We start from the raw sequence: 14,928 nt of genomic DNA, 5'->3' as shown, positions 1-14,928 counted from the left end.
ACTTCACCTCTTTATAAGATCTTGGCAGTTTCAAGTATATGATGATCTGGAAATGGGATATTTCTGGCTTTCTTTCATTTTCAGCTTAGATTTTTCAGGCATCTCTGATATTTCAAGTCATCCTGTGATCTCCCTTTTGGTATCAGCATCTTGAAAAAAGTCACAAATTTATTCTCCACCAGTTGACTCACAGGTTTGAGATTAACTATGGGAGCTATCAAGCGATTCACACACTTTTTGTGGGGGCAGGAGGACAGGGACTTGCACCGTTGCCTAGGCTAGAGGGCAGTGGTATGATCATAGATCACTGCAACCTCAAACTCCTGGGCTCATGTGATCCTCCTGCCTCCACCTCCCAAGTACCTGGGACAACAGGTGTGTACCACCGTGCCCAGATATTTTTTTTTAACAATTTTTTTTGTATAGACGAGCTCTTGCTCTGTTGCTCAGGCTTGTCTCTAACTCCTGGGCTCAAGGGATCCTCCTGTCTCATCCTCCCAGAGTGCTGGGATTACAAGCATAAGCTACCATGCCTGGCTGATTCACACACTTCTGTAAGCTGCTCTAATAAAGTCTCAGCAATTCAGGAGTCATTCTATTACCTTTATCAATACTAACAGAGTCTACATTAATCTGACCTTGGCCACAGCTGAACTCTTATAGAATCTTAGTGTTGGAAGAATCTTTAGTACATATGCAATCTAACCTCATATCTCATGCAGAAATACCTTCTATACTACCATTTCTCCACATAGTAGGTCTCTCAACTAGTTGGGATATCTATGACAGGAAGCACATTATATCACAAAACCTTCTGTTTCTTCTTACAATGATTTTAATTTTTAGGACACAACTTTTATTGGAGTGTAACTTCCTAAAATTTCAAATTTTGGTTATGTTTCAAATTTTAAAATTTTGGCTATATTTCATGTTTTTAAATCCATCCTCACAAAGATAATGTCTTTGGTTAAGCTCATAGAAATAGCACCATACCAAGATTTTTTTCTGCAACTGGCATACAATGTTTACAGTGCTAGAATTCCTGAGTTCAGGGAATATAGAGGCTGCCTTTCAGAGTTCCTGGGGAGCTCAGCTTCCCAAAGGAATGAGCACACAAGTTCAGAGGGTAAATGTGCAGAGGTACTTATAGCAACATTGCTCATAAGGGAAAATTCTGGAAATCAAGAGAATATCCACCAGTAGGGAATCGTTGAATGAATTAAGATGCTAATACATCCACACCATAGATACTCTTATGTAACCATTAGAGTATCACCTGTTGACTTAGAGGGATTTCTACAAAAGATTGTTGAGTAAGAAAAGCAAGATGAAGAATATGCTTAAAATTTCATTTATAAAACAAACCCTTTATACATATATGTTTGTATATGATTATATGAGCCTGGGGGCAAAATGGAAGGCTTTATATTAAGTTTTTCATGGGCTCCTGTTGGGACTAGAAGTGGAGAAAATAATCAAGCTAGAAAAAAAAATTTATGAAAAGGACTAATATGCTCATACCTATTAATTTTTGCTACATTAGACATGTTATATACGTATAAGAATTTTTTTTTTTAAATGCAACTTTTAAGAAGCTGCTATTGAGTTTTTGTTAGTCGGAATTGAAGTACCAGGTCTGTCTGCAGCAGGAAGTTGCCGGGTAGAGGGCATCTTCCCTCTTCTGAGTCACATGAGCCCCCAATGGGATCTCTGCTACCTCCTGTTTCTTTGCCATCAAAACTTTGTTTCTTTGCCTATGAGAATTAGGTAAGATTGTTGCTTGGCTTGTTTGGGAATCACATTTCCTTTCTATATTCAATTCTGGTTTAGTAGTTTTACAAAAGGCAAATTATAATCCCTAATCCAAACCATTCTAGCTCAGGGACAACTTTTTGTTTCCCTCAAATAATCACAGTAAACTTTCTGACTCAGCCCAGTGCCTAGCATAAAAAGTTCAGAGTGTTTGTTGAATGAACAAATGATGTGTTCCTATAACCTTAAAAATGATTTCCCCTAAAAACTGGCACCCTTTAGGGATACAAAAAGCACTAGAGCTGGGGTTCGAATTACCTCATATAACAAGCTCTGCTCAATTATTTTTCCCCTTTAAATCATACTTCATTAAAAGAGGCAGTTACAGGGTGGCATAAAGTATAATAAAAGTTTATGTGTATATTATAGATTGGGAAAAAATGGCTAGAGGACCATATCCCATATTTAACAGCAGTTGTCACTAAGCAGAATTTGGGGTCATTTTAATAAAATGCTTTCTTTTTTACTGATTTGTACTTTTAACTTTTTCTATAGTTCCCATGTATAATACTAATGATTTTTAAAAACTTTTCATTTGTGTCTAGAATAGTGCCTAGCTCATAGTAGACCTATAATAAATATTTGTTGAATAGGTTGGGTTTTTATTAAGAAAACAGTATATGTTCATTATAGAAAATAAGCAAATAGTCTATGGCCATACCACCCTGAATGTGCCTGATCCTGCCTGATCTCATGAAGCTAAGCAGGGTTGGGCCTGGTTAGTACTTAGATGGGAGAAAATAGGCAAAAAAGAAGCACAAGGGGAAAAAAACTTATTAATTTTGCCATCCAGAGATAACTCTTAATACTACTGTATCAAAGTTTCCAGTTTTATTAAACATTCATATATAATATACAGTATTTTTAAATGGGATTTTTGCAACACCTTCCTCTCTTAACCACTTTCTCCATGTTTCTTTCTCCCTGACTTTCCCACTACAAATGTAGAGAAAAGTAACTTTCAAGTGGCTTAAAAATGTGTGTCAGCAGCAAAGTGGCCCCTCTTCCAGGAAGGAAACAGCTCTGGGACCTGCAATTATCACTTGGTGTGTTAATTTACTCTACAGAGGCACCTGTGCTAGGGATATGCCCCTAAGCCAAGCAAGTTGACATCTCTCTCTATTGGACACAGCCTAAAACTCTACAATTTTCTCTCGTAGGCATTTTCAGCTTTTTACTTTGTGATGAATTTTTTAAACTTGACATCAGAAGAACTCTCTCAGGAAAATGTGATTGAGATGGTGGGAAATTTCTGCTCTAGGCCTTGGGAGGAGGTAAGTGACTAGAAACAGCAGCTATCACAATTGCCCTGTGCCCTCAATAGAGTGAAGGCTGTAAATCTGCTCTTAAACTTGTAGCTGGTTTGACCAAGATCCAGCAAATGTGTTAGAAAAAGCACAGATGGTGGATTCAGGAATGAATTCATCAGCATTCCTTGATAACTTGCCATACAATAGCTTAAATAAGATCTGATTTTTCTCACCTAATACAAAGTAGGCCAGTAGACAGCTGCTGGCATGGGGTCAGCAGCCCAATTCTATCTCAGCCATTGCTGCTTCAGTTCTGTTGTTCTGCCTATTTCCTCATGGACACAAGATGGTTGCTATGGCTTCAAGCATCACAGCCATATTCAAGGTCAGAACCTGATACATTTGTTCCTTTTTATAGGAAAGCAAAAAGCTATCCCAGAAGTCCCTCAGAGGTCTTCCCCTTATATCTTATTGGCCAAGATTGACTGCAACAGCAAGGTGCAGGATTTCATGATTGGCTTGCAGCCTTAGACCCATTGTGAGTTGCTGCCTGGTACTGGGCACATTGTGGCTCACTCTCCATCCTCAGCCTCTGAGGGGACCATTTTGATTATAAAAGACAGATAGATCATCTAGGGGTAGCTCAAAACAGCAGCTGTTTTTAAGTTGATACAGTTGCAAAAGTGAATGGTAGTTTCATTCTTAAGAAATTCCATTAATTAAAAAAGGATGCTTGTCCTCATCTGCACTGACAGAGGGGGAAGAAAAGCTATGCCTGGAGGTTTGGCATTCTCTCCAGGTATTCTCTCTGCATTAGAACATGAAAGAAATGTGGTCAAGGCCTTCAGCAAGAGCTGCTCAAATAAATATGCCTCAGCACTTTAAGTTTACAAAACACTTTGGGGAGGTTTTGTGCAGCTGGTGGTGATCTGTGGAGGAAGATAAGCATCTTGGAGTAAAGGCAACTTGAGACCAGGCCAACACGTGGCTGCTGAGGAAGTAGACTGAAGCTGCTCTTTGAAAAAAATTAATTCCGGTTCAGAGTAAAATTTATGTCAGATTTCCTTTGTTTTCCACATCTAAGTTTTTACATCATCAGATTGTTAGGCTGGGAACATGTATATGCAGACCTGTAGGTCTGCTCAGGTAAGCCACATGGGGAATTGCTCAGAGGCCCAGGAAGTAAGCTCAGAAAGGCCTGCATTTGGGAGAAATCCTGAAACATTTTTTGGCAGGGGTGGGGGTGGGTGGGTGGTGGATTGCAGGATGAGACCCACCCAGGGCAGTGGAACAGTACCAAGTTCTCTGTCCCTCACCAATATCTGCTTACTCCTCCCATATAAAGGGGCATTGGTAGATCTTCAAGAATGGGATGCATTTCCCTAGAAGGGCTAAAAATTCATGGGGTTGAATGTCAGTATCCAGAGCATACTGAGAAATACTTAGTTATTAGTATACATAGAATCTCATAGCACTGTTCTCTTGGATGACCAGACTTTCAGAATAGGGAAGAAGTGGCTGTATTCTGATTGCTGAAATGTTACATATATAGAGGAGTCAATCAACAGTTAGGACAGGTAAGGGCAAGGGGTGGGGGAGGCTCTTAGTATCTTCAGTACAGAGTAGGATGAGTAAACACATGAAAGACTCAAGGAAGCAACCACTTTGCATGACCCAGATTAAAAAAAAAAGGGGTTAAGTAAAGACAAGATAGAAGGTGAGGTATTGGTACTTTAAGCAGTCCTTAGCAAAATGCTTCCTAAACTCTGCTCCAGATCTGTTTTCTCAGACTTTACTATGCATATTAATCACCTGGGAATCATTACAATGCAGATTCTGAGTTGGTAATTCTGGAGTGAGGACTAACAAGCTCCCAAGAGATGCTGATGCTGCCAGTGCAGGGACTAAACTGAGTTGTAAGGCTTTTCATGACACTATTGTCCTCATATGCTGACAGAGGCTCTGAGCCAAAGACTCTGGTTAAGAGCATATCAAAAACTCTTGATTAAAGAAAGGTGAATGGATTTCTTTCATGCAGTATTTTCCACAGCTTTTAATATGCAAATGTGATTGTGAAACTCCAAGTTTAGGGGATGAAAGGGATTCTAAAACTTAGTGTTTCTGAACCTACTAGACCACAAGAACTACATATAGAATCCTATGGAGGAAAAGCTTCCTTAAGAGAAGCTAAACTGCAGTACCACTCCAAAGCTTCCTGGGAGAGGCCAACCTTCAGGCACATGTGAACTAAGGGTTTTCTCCTTTCTTCACCAGGTCTAGTAGTGAAAAAGAGGGCCATGGAGAGGTGCTTGCCATACAAGTATGATATTTCCTTCACTTCACTTCTAGGTAAAGGCATCTTTTGTTGGAGTAAAGGAGAAATACCTGAGTGAATACTGCTTTTCTGGTACTTACATCCTCTCCCTCCTCCTGCAAGGCTATCACTTCACAGCTGATTCCTGGAAGCATATTCAGTTCCTTGGCAAGGTAATTTGGGTAACTTTGGGTTGGGTGGAGGTTGGGTTTGGGTGTTAGTGACTGAAGCAGCTTTGGTCTTGAAATAAGTGGGAGTCAACTTGATTTAAGTTTTGGCCTGATGTTCTGTTCTACCATTCCTCCTCTAACCAAGATGGCACTCTGTGTCAAGGCCTCCTTGGTATGTCGACCAGCTGTGGGCACCGTCTTTAAGGAGAGCTACCTTCATTCTCAGTTGCACCTTCCTTCCCACACAACAGTGGCTAATTCCTTACAAAACAAAAAAGTGAAATTTTAAAGTAACAGCATTTCAGTAGTCACAGTAATTCTGTGTGCTGCCTTCAACAACATTCTCAAAGGCCCCTTCCACAATCTGGGCAAGGATAACCATGGTTTCATCATCCTTTTTGGTTGTTACTTTAAAGTTGACCAATCTGAAAGCTCTGTGTGAGGACGGGGACTTGAGTGGCTATAAATGATGGTACACAACCTGACTGCTGTGCTTTATCATGGCGCCACCTGCAGGAATAGAGACATACTTACATCAGTTTAGCAACTTCTGCTTTATGAAAAATATTGAGAGCAGTGGTGTTTCTTCCATCTTTTTAAACCCATGCTCACTAATGGCAAAAACATTTACCCCCATATTAAATATGGCGATTCTAAGCAAAACAAATGATTGAGCAGAGGGCTGTAGCAGCCCTGAGGATACTAGTTTCGTTACACTCTTGTCAGTACTGCCCATGCTAATTCAAATCAAATCTTTTTCTTGTTTTCATATCCCAGACTTCCTTCCATTAGGGATATGTCTATGTCAAATTCAGGACTGACATGCAGGGAAGTCCTGAGCTATTCTTTGAACTTCTCCAAAGCATGATCCAGCTTTTCTAAGCCTGAGGTGATAACTTCTATAGCTCTGGATCCTTCTTTGACACAGGCTATACATAAGGTTTCCATCTTCCAGAGGGGAGTGGATCTTTTACAGACTATTAATCCCTAGAGAGTTTAGAGGAGAGGGAACTTCCACATGATATTGGTTGGAGTGTAAACTGGCACAACTTTTTGAGAGACTGTTTTGATAATGTGTGCTAAAAACCTTTAAAAATGTACACATCATCTTGTCTAATTACTCTGTTTCTAGAATTTATGATAATTGGATAAAGTGAGTAAAAGTGAATGTATAAGGCAGTTCATGCCACTGAGGATATAGAAATATCTTGAGACATAGGATAATGTTCACAAGGTATTGTTAAGTGAATTATTCTACATACAATTTAATGCCATTTTTGGTAAGAAAAAACATGCAGAAAGGACTGGAAGAATATGTCACAAAATGATAACAGCAGCAACTTCTGCATGGTGAAGTATGGATGGTTTTTATTTTCTTCTTTAGGTTTATCTGTACTTCCTAATTTTTCTACCATGACCATACACAGCTTATGCAATAAAAAAAATTCCAAAATTATTTATTAGCCACAGACCACCTATATTCCAATATGTTTTAAGGTAACTGGAAAATATTCCTAGGATGATGGGAAGGTCAGAACATGTTTTATCATTTAATAAGAATCCATTCTCATGTATATGCATAGTCTTCCAATTTCCATAAAGTAAGATTGACTTGCTGGGATTATTCCCTAATTTTTCCCTACTTGAGAAGTCCTGGTTTTGTATGGATGAGTTTCCTAGGCCTCATGAAGATGTAAAAGGCCAGGAACAATCACTATTGCCTTATTCTTTTGTCTGCTTCCTGTTACCCTTCACCACTCCTCCTCCCCCCAAATTCACAGAAACAAGAAAAAAGGAATGCAAAGCTCCAAAGGTCTATTTGAATTAAGTTCTTCTAGGTAGGAAAATTGGGCAGTCATTCACCAGATGCCTCTCTGAACTTTGGGAATATAGTAGTGAGGCTCCAAACTCTCTTTCTTAATCTACTTGTTCTTACTCTCTATTTTCCCTAAAACCATCCTCCCAGTTTGGAATATAAAATTAATCCATTTAGAGAACCGAATGTGGTCTCTCCACCTATTGGGTGCTCAGTGTTATGGATGGGGTTGCATGAAAGCTACACCTTATCTTCTTGAACCACAAACAACAGATTTTCCCCACTGTTTGCAGATCCAGGGCAGCGACGCCGGCTGGACTTTGGGCTACATGCTGAACCTGACCAACATGATCCCAGCTGAGAAGCCTATATCCTTACCTCTCCCCCACTCCACCTATGTCTTCCTCATGGTTCTCTTCTCCCTGATACTTGTTGCAGTGGTCCTCACAGGCTTGTTTATCTTTCATAAGCCTTCATTTTTCTCAAAGGAAGTGGTATAGCGAGAACAGCTGGAATCTGCTGACTGGAGTGAGAAAGAAAAAAAAACTTGCCCAGGGAGCAATTTCCTACACCGTGGTGTTCAAGGTCATTCTTCCCTGCTTGCCAGGGCCAGTCTTGACCAGCATGAAGCTTCCTTGGCTTTTGATGAAGTCTTTCTTTGGGAGGTATTCACCACCCTCTGCCACAAGGACTTCTGGTAGACATGTCTCTTTTGTGAGTCTTTTTTAGCTACCCCCTTTCTCCTTTGTACTCTGTGCTGTGTTGGTTGTGAAGGCCTGCCACTTTTCATGATCTTTGCTTTATAAAAGAACAATATCGACTTTGCCTAGAAAAACGGAGAGTCCTGAGTCCTGTGCTGGGAAGTTGAACTGGTTAAAAGAAGAATCTCAGGAATTGGTTCAATTGTATTCTTTAAGAAGCTCTCTCTCCTGCTTCCCATTTATTAATAACGCCATATGATGCCTTTGAAGAAGGAAGACACACATCCCACTCCAACAAAAGGCTGCCCTTTGGTTGAAAAATTTTCTAGAGTAGGCAAATATGTGGTAAGGCCAAAGAGTTTTACAAGGGAATCTATGTACTCTTGCAGTTAATACAATTATTAATATTAATTCCATCCAAAACAGGGATGTGAATGAGTCACATATTCCTGATGATCATGATGCCAAATAGTATAGAGAGGAACACTCAGAGCAGAGATTTTTAAAAAGCAGATGTTCATACAAGCATTCAAATATCAGGGCTTACTACATAGTAGACATATACATGTCAGGAAGAAAAATATAGTTACAACTCAGGGTCAGGAAAATGCATCCTCCAACACATCTTATGAGGTTTTGTTTTTATTAAGGTAAAATATACATAAATAAAACTCACCATTTCAGCATTCAATTCTGTACAAATCAATGACATTTAGTATCTTCACAATGTTTTGCAACCATCTTCACTATTTAGTTCCAGAACATTTTCATCATCAAAAAATTGTCTAGAGGTAAGACCATCCTGGGTAGGCACAAACCATAAATCTTTCAGTTAACAACTGCACCTGCTAAGATGTCTCACTGAGTTTTAAAGCTGTGCCACATCTCATTGTCACAGGGTTTAATTTAGTGAGAGGGTGGCATTAGTATGGAGTAGCATGCTTTTGTCCTTCATGGTGTTTACACATCAAAATGTGCCAGGAACCAAGTCTGCACCACCGTTGTGCAGTGGGCTTTAAAGTATGGGCTTTATTTACTTATTCCATGGAATATTTTGTGGGAGAAGCAGCCTGGAAAGATAGAAAGATGAAGAGATCCTATATGCCTTCCCCTTAACGATTACTGCAAGAATTACCTGTTGAGCAGGATTGAGTGGTGATGTATTACTCTGATCTTGTCCCAAGCTCTCCATCTCTGGATCTGGGGACTGACTGTTGAGCTTATTGGGGAAAGAAAAATCTCTCCCACAAACTAGAAGCCATATGTCTCTGCATCTCTTGAACAACCAAGCCATTTTTTACAACAGCCAGGTGAATATAAACTTCAAATAGCTGTGCACAGGAACTTTTTATTTTCTTCTCTGCTACTCACATTTGAATTCTTTGGACATTGATTAGGAATCAGAAGCCAAATTGGGATATGTTCAAAGTCTCTTTCTAGTGTTAGTTGCTTATATTGTTATATCTGCTATTGACTGAGCATTTGTGGTGTACCAGGCTCTGTGCTCAAGTGCATTGCATTCATTTTCTCATTTAATCCTCACAATAATCTGAAGAAGGCAGCTATTACCACCTCTATTTCACAGAAACAGAAACTGAATCTCAGAGAAGTCATTTGCCTACATGGCTGAGCAAAAGTATGGCATGCACTTAATCATTATTTTCTTTCCTGAATATAATAGGCTGTCTCTTCATAACTTCCAAGCATGTACCTTAAACTTCACATGATCCACATGAATACAGGGTTCATGGGGCATGGTAGAAAGGAAAGCAAACAGATGATGTGTTCTTGATGGGCTTGTAATTTAATATTAAGTCCACAAAGGATGTCATGGTAACACAGATACTCTGTTCTTGTACTTTCTATGGTAATGTGTAGCAATGATGTTAATCAGTGGTTCCCATACTCCTGGCTTCTTAATTATACAGCTCATTTACTGCCATAGTAGATCAGCATCAAATAAATAGTAGTTGATGAGATGATGGAAATAAAGATCAAATAAGTTGAGCCAATAACAGCCCCCTTCTTTCTTCTGTCTGCATATACAAAGCACTGTCATGCACATTATCTATTCTGATCTTGACCACAAACCATGAGGGTGTAATTATTATTTCCATTTTAGAAACAAGGGTCGTACAAACTACTACATCGCAGAGATGATACCCAAACTCATGTCTTCTGCCTCAAGTCTATTGCTTTTTCTTTTCTAAACACTTCCCCTCAGCAAGTTGGAATTATATAATAATTCACAAGTTTCCTTCAGAAAACACAAATATTTTCTTATTCCATTTCTGTTTTGTTGCCTAGTTCCAAAAGAAAAATCCTTTGGGTATCTGGGGAGCCAAACTCCACTTGTCAAAATCTCCAATTATGGAGACAGTTAGCAGGCACAACCTAATCTCAATTCTGCTGGAGAGAGGGTTGGTTTTGAGGCAGATCCAGGAATCTGCTTTGGGCCATTCTGGGTGGGGTAGGTGAAATAAGATGGGTCACTATCAACTAATTTTAATATTGAATTGGCCACTGGTTATAATTGATTACCATTCTTCCCTGGACTGTCACTCAGGATTTAAAACTTGGTTCTAGTAACTCTGTTCAAAAGATAACAATGAGGTGGGAATTTTTTCCCTATGAACCCACAAGGGAGAAAGTCAGCAGAAGTGGTTACTTCTGTAGAATAAAGAATGAAGCTACTTAATTAGGCTCTGTGTGTGTGTGTCTGTGTGTGACAGAGAGAGAGAGAGAGAGAGAGAAATATAAAATTTTCAACTTACCCACTTCTTCATAAGAAATATATAATGTGATATATTAATAAATAAAATTTTTAAAAATACACTTCATTGTAGTGTTGTATTAGTCAAGGTCCCTGCAAAAAACAGATGGTACACTCAACAGATGAGTAACTAAGGAAAGTTTAAGAAAGTGATTAATCTAAAATGTTATCATTTCAATAATATAAAAATTATTAATATTTGTTTTTTTATACTAAGTTTTCAAAATATGTTGGGTATGTTACATTTTAGCACATCTTAATTAGGACTAGCCACACCTCAAGTGCTCAGCACATGTGTAGCTAGTGGCTACCATACTGGACAGCACATGTCCAAAAAAATACATGTAAAGTTAAAAAGACACAGAGACTAAGTCCTCATTGTCTTTCCCTTGGGGGTGAAGGATTTCAATAGCTACAGATGCTGTTACTTTATTGCTATTATTTATTATATGTGAGGTTTAACATTATTCTTCAACAACCCTTTCAGATTCCAGCTCAGAATTTCACTTTATTTCTCAGGTTTTGTTGCACTTACATGAAAGTCCTTCAGGTGAAGGCAAAGACAACTGTCATTCAGGCCAAGATGCCTGATGAGAGACCTTGGGAAAATTTCATCTGGATTTAAAGATAATACAGGATAATCCTTGATGCTTACATTCCATACTCAAAATGTAAATTTGAATATTAAATAAAGATCAGTATTTTAATAGCTTACAGAACAAAGTTTGCCACATAATGGTAAAATTACTATTAAAATATATTCCCATTTATCATCAGCTTAAAAGATGAACTGAATTTCACCCAAACTGTGTGGTCACACTCTTATTCAAATTCTGTAGTTACTATCCTGTTAGAACACATGACAGTTGCTCATAACTAGCTGTGCTCGCTAACCATACATTTATTTCAGGTTATATTAGGCTTTTTATTTTTTATAACAACCTCAAAGTTTTGGTGGGTTACCACAATAAACACTGATTTTCATGTTCCCAGGTCTGCATGCCATCTGAGTATCTCTACTTCAAGTTTGGATCAAGACTGTTCCATGTCTCTCTCATTCTGCTCATCTAGTGGCTTCTTGGGACATGTTCTCATGATGAACAGCATTGAGAGTGAGAAAAAACTATTAATAGGATATCTCTTATGGCCTTGGCCAGGATGGGGCCCCTATCACTTCCATCCACATTCTATTGACCAACACAAGTCATATGACCAAGCTCAATACATTATAAACAAATTAGAGAAACACTGGGAAGAACTGACAAGATATATGGCAAAGGGCATGGATGATTAATTCCAACACAGGAAAGGAGTGAAGCACTGGGCAAGATGGTTCAATCTACCAGTGTCTCATTAACTGAAACATACATGTTTCCTGTAAATTACAACATTTAAAGGAATATTCTCTTTAAAAAAAAGTCTTTAAAAATTTCCAAGACATTATCAGTCTGCAACTATTTTCCATAACCTTAATCAGGATGCTCTGACAGCTCCCTAATTAACTTCACATTCTACACTGGGAGATTTCCTAAGAGACTATGTATCTATTTATTTTTCTTATTTTATATGTTTAGGACAATGTACAGCTAATTACCCAACTTTTTATTTGCACATGAATCTAACACAAATCTTACTGTTATCACCCCAGTAAAGATCTATAATATATGTCATCTGGACTGATACCAGAAATACCAGGTTTTGCCTCCAATCTATTGCTGCCAGATTAATCTTTATAAAAAGCAGGCCTAATCACACTGCTTCCCAACTAAAACCACTGGAGGCTTTCCACTGCTTACAAAATAAAGTCAAAGTCCCCAGCAGACATTCAATGCTTTCAACAATCTAGAGCTGTCAGCTCTTTTCAAAGTCACATCCCATGCCACCCCTCTGATATTCCCTACACTTCAGCTAGGTAGACATTATTCAGGTTGTCTGCTCAACTTGGAATACCCTTGCCCCACTTTACCTTCAAAGTTCAACTCAAATGCTCTTCTTAGATCTCGAACTGAAGAATACTTCCTTATGCTACCACAGCCCTTTCCCTGGGCCTCCATTAGAGCACTCAAACCATTCTGTTCAGTGTCTGGGTAAAGCTCCTTGGGGCAACATATGTGATCTATTTCTTTTTGAAAAGTTGAATTCCAGGGTATTTTCATAGGACCTAACGTAACCCAGCCAATCTCCCTGTCACTGCCAGCTACAAACTCTTCTGTTCCTGGTGGGCTGGTCCACACCACTATTTCTGCTTCACTCTCTTTATGTTTTCTCTTGACATGACCAACTTCATTCTCCAGATTTTAATGACCAGCTCAATTCTTCATTCCTTGATGAAGCTTTCTTTGATTACTCTATCCACACTGAACTTTTCCTTTTTGGAACATCCATTTAGTTTCTGTGTAGCTGACCAAATAGCACTTTGTCGTACACTTTATTAAAGTGGAATTTAAGGATTAGATTGAACCCTAAAAGATTGTGCTTGTCAAATTTAATGTGTATACAAATCAACCAGGGATCTTGCTGGAATCAAAACTATTTAATTTTAATTAATAAAAAATGATTAAGTCAGTCTGAGGTGAGTGCTGAGGTTTTACAAACTGTCAGGTAATGTCAATATGTCTGTTCAGGGACCACACTTCGGGTATCAAAGATCTAGACCACTTTTTCACTCCATGGAGTTTTTTAGTGGCTCTCAGATGAGTGTTCATTTACTACCTGAATGCTGTCCTCCATAGGCAGCCTGCTCTATAGTGGGCCAGCTCAAGTGCCACTTACAAAGCTTATGCCTTCTCTTACACAACAATCCAAGTGTTTTTTCTGTCACTGTTGGAATGGTCATGTAAAGGTCTCAGTATATGTTCTGATACTTCTGTATTTTCTAAATCCTCCAAATTCATCTCATCATGAGAACAGTGCTGATGTGGAAAGGTCTTTGCCTTTGAAAATCACTTCTGCTGAGTTAATGAAAACCTTGTATAGGTAACTGATCCTGAAAATCACCATATGGTGGGTACTCATGGGTGTTATGGAGCGGCAATTATTTTCATCTTTGGCCTCTGCTAACAAAACCAAAATCTTTCTTTGAAAATTATTCCTGAAAGTTACTATAGTCCTATTGGTTATGAATAGCATGCATCCTTTGTCCACAAACTTTGGTAACAAAATCAAAATCATCTCTAGGGTCTGGTTCATGGAAGTTACTGTGAGGCTGGTGATCATGAAATGGTCTTGGTCTTGTTCCAGGTACATTATTATTGAAATACATTCCTTCTTGGGGGGACATCATAACACTGGTGATTAGCAAAAAATGAATATCTTGGTCCTGGCCCCTTATTACCAAAATATCAGCTGTCTCTTTTCTGTCTTGCTGTCACTATGCTGATATTCATAAAAATTCCTATGTCTTTGGGCAGGTCCATTGTTGACATAATCATAATCCTTTATCTGTACATCATTTTGAGAGGGGTGATCATTAAGAAGTCTTGACCTGTTCCCAGACCTGTGTGTAGGAGGGGGAAATATGATATAAATCCCTAGTATTTTAACAATAAAAGTATAAATGCTCTGCTATTAGTACAATCTCCCTTTATCCAATTTAACAGGACACAGATAACTTTGGTGTAATGTCACATAAATTGGGTTGTCCCTCATTTTCATTTCTACTTTGTATCTGCTTATGAGCCCAAAACTCTCTATCCTATAACTGTCATTTTGTAAAATTCCAGACAAAAGTGTGTTGGCGTTAGACAGTAAATATTATGTAAAAACTGGTGAATAACACATTTCACAGCATCTTTTCATTTAAAGGAATGTGTCATAACCAGATTACTTTTAGCATAATTTATCTGATGCATTAAAGAAGTAATCTTACAACTATAAGTGATGATGTGCTGGTTTATTGTACTGACTTTATGTCAGAAGGAACAATCAAAATATATATTGATTTATTATTTACTCCTAAATATATTAACAGAGGTGATAAAATAAAATATTTATTATAAAAATGACACAATTCGGCTGTTTCTCATTTTTAGCTATTATAAATAAAGCTGCCGTGAACATTCATATCAGGTTTTTACAAGTGCAACTATTGGG

At 38.4% G+C, this 14,928-nt stretch overlaps 1 protein-coding gene across 3 annotated transcripts in view; it reads left to right on the top strand.

Moving 5' to 3' along the window:
• The window catches only part of ENTPD1 (ectonucleoside triphosphate diphosphohydrolase 1), a 98,128-nt gene extending 87,230 nt beyond the window's left edge, over window positions 1–10,898 (top strand). For all 3 annotated transcript variants that reach the window (XM_012767004.2, XM_012766994.3, XM_076009906.1), the window contains 3 exons: window positions 2,973–3,086; window positions 5,412–5,549; window positions 7,656–10,898. In XM_012767004.2, coding sequence (XP_012622458.1) covers window positions 2,973–3,086; window positions 5,412–5,549; window positions 7,656–7,862 — 459 coding nt within the window. In that variant the 3' untranslated portion in view covers window positions 7,863–10,898. The remainder of the gene's footprint in view (window positions 1–2,972; window positions 3,087–5,411; window positions 5,550–7,655) is intronic.
• The last annotated feature ends 4,030 nt before the right edge of the window (window positions 10,899–14,928 follow it).

This window comes from Microcebus murinus, chromosome 14 (assembly GCF_040939455.1).
Source record: "Microcebus murinus isolate Inina chromosome 14, M.murinus_Inina_mat1.0, whole genome shotgun sequence".
Classification (NCBI taxonomy): Eukaryota; Metazoa; Chordata; class Mammalia; order Primates; family Cheirogaleidae; genus Microcebus; species Microcebus murinus.
This window is presented reverse-complemented; position numbering and strand designations above follow the sequence as displayed.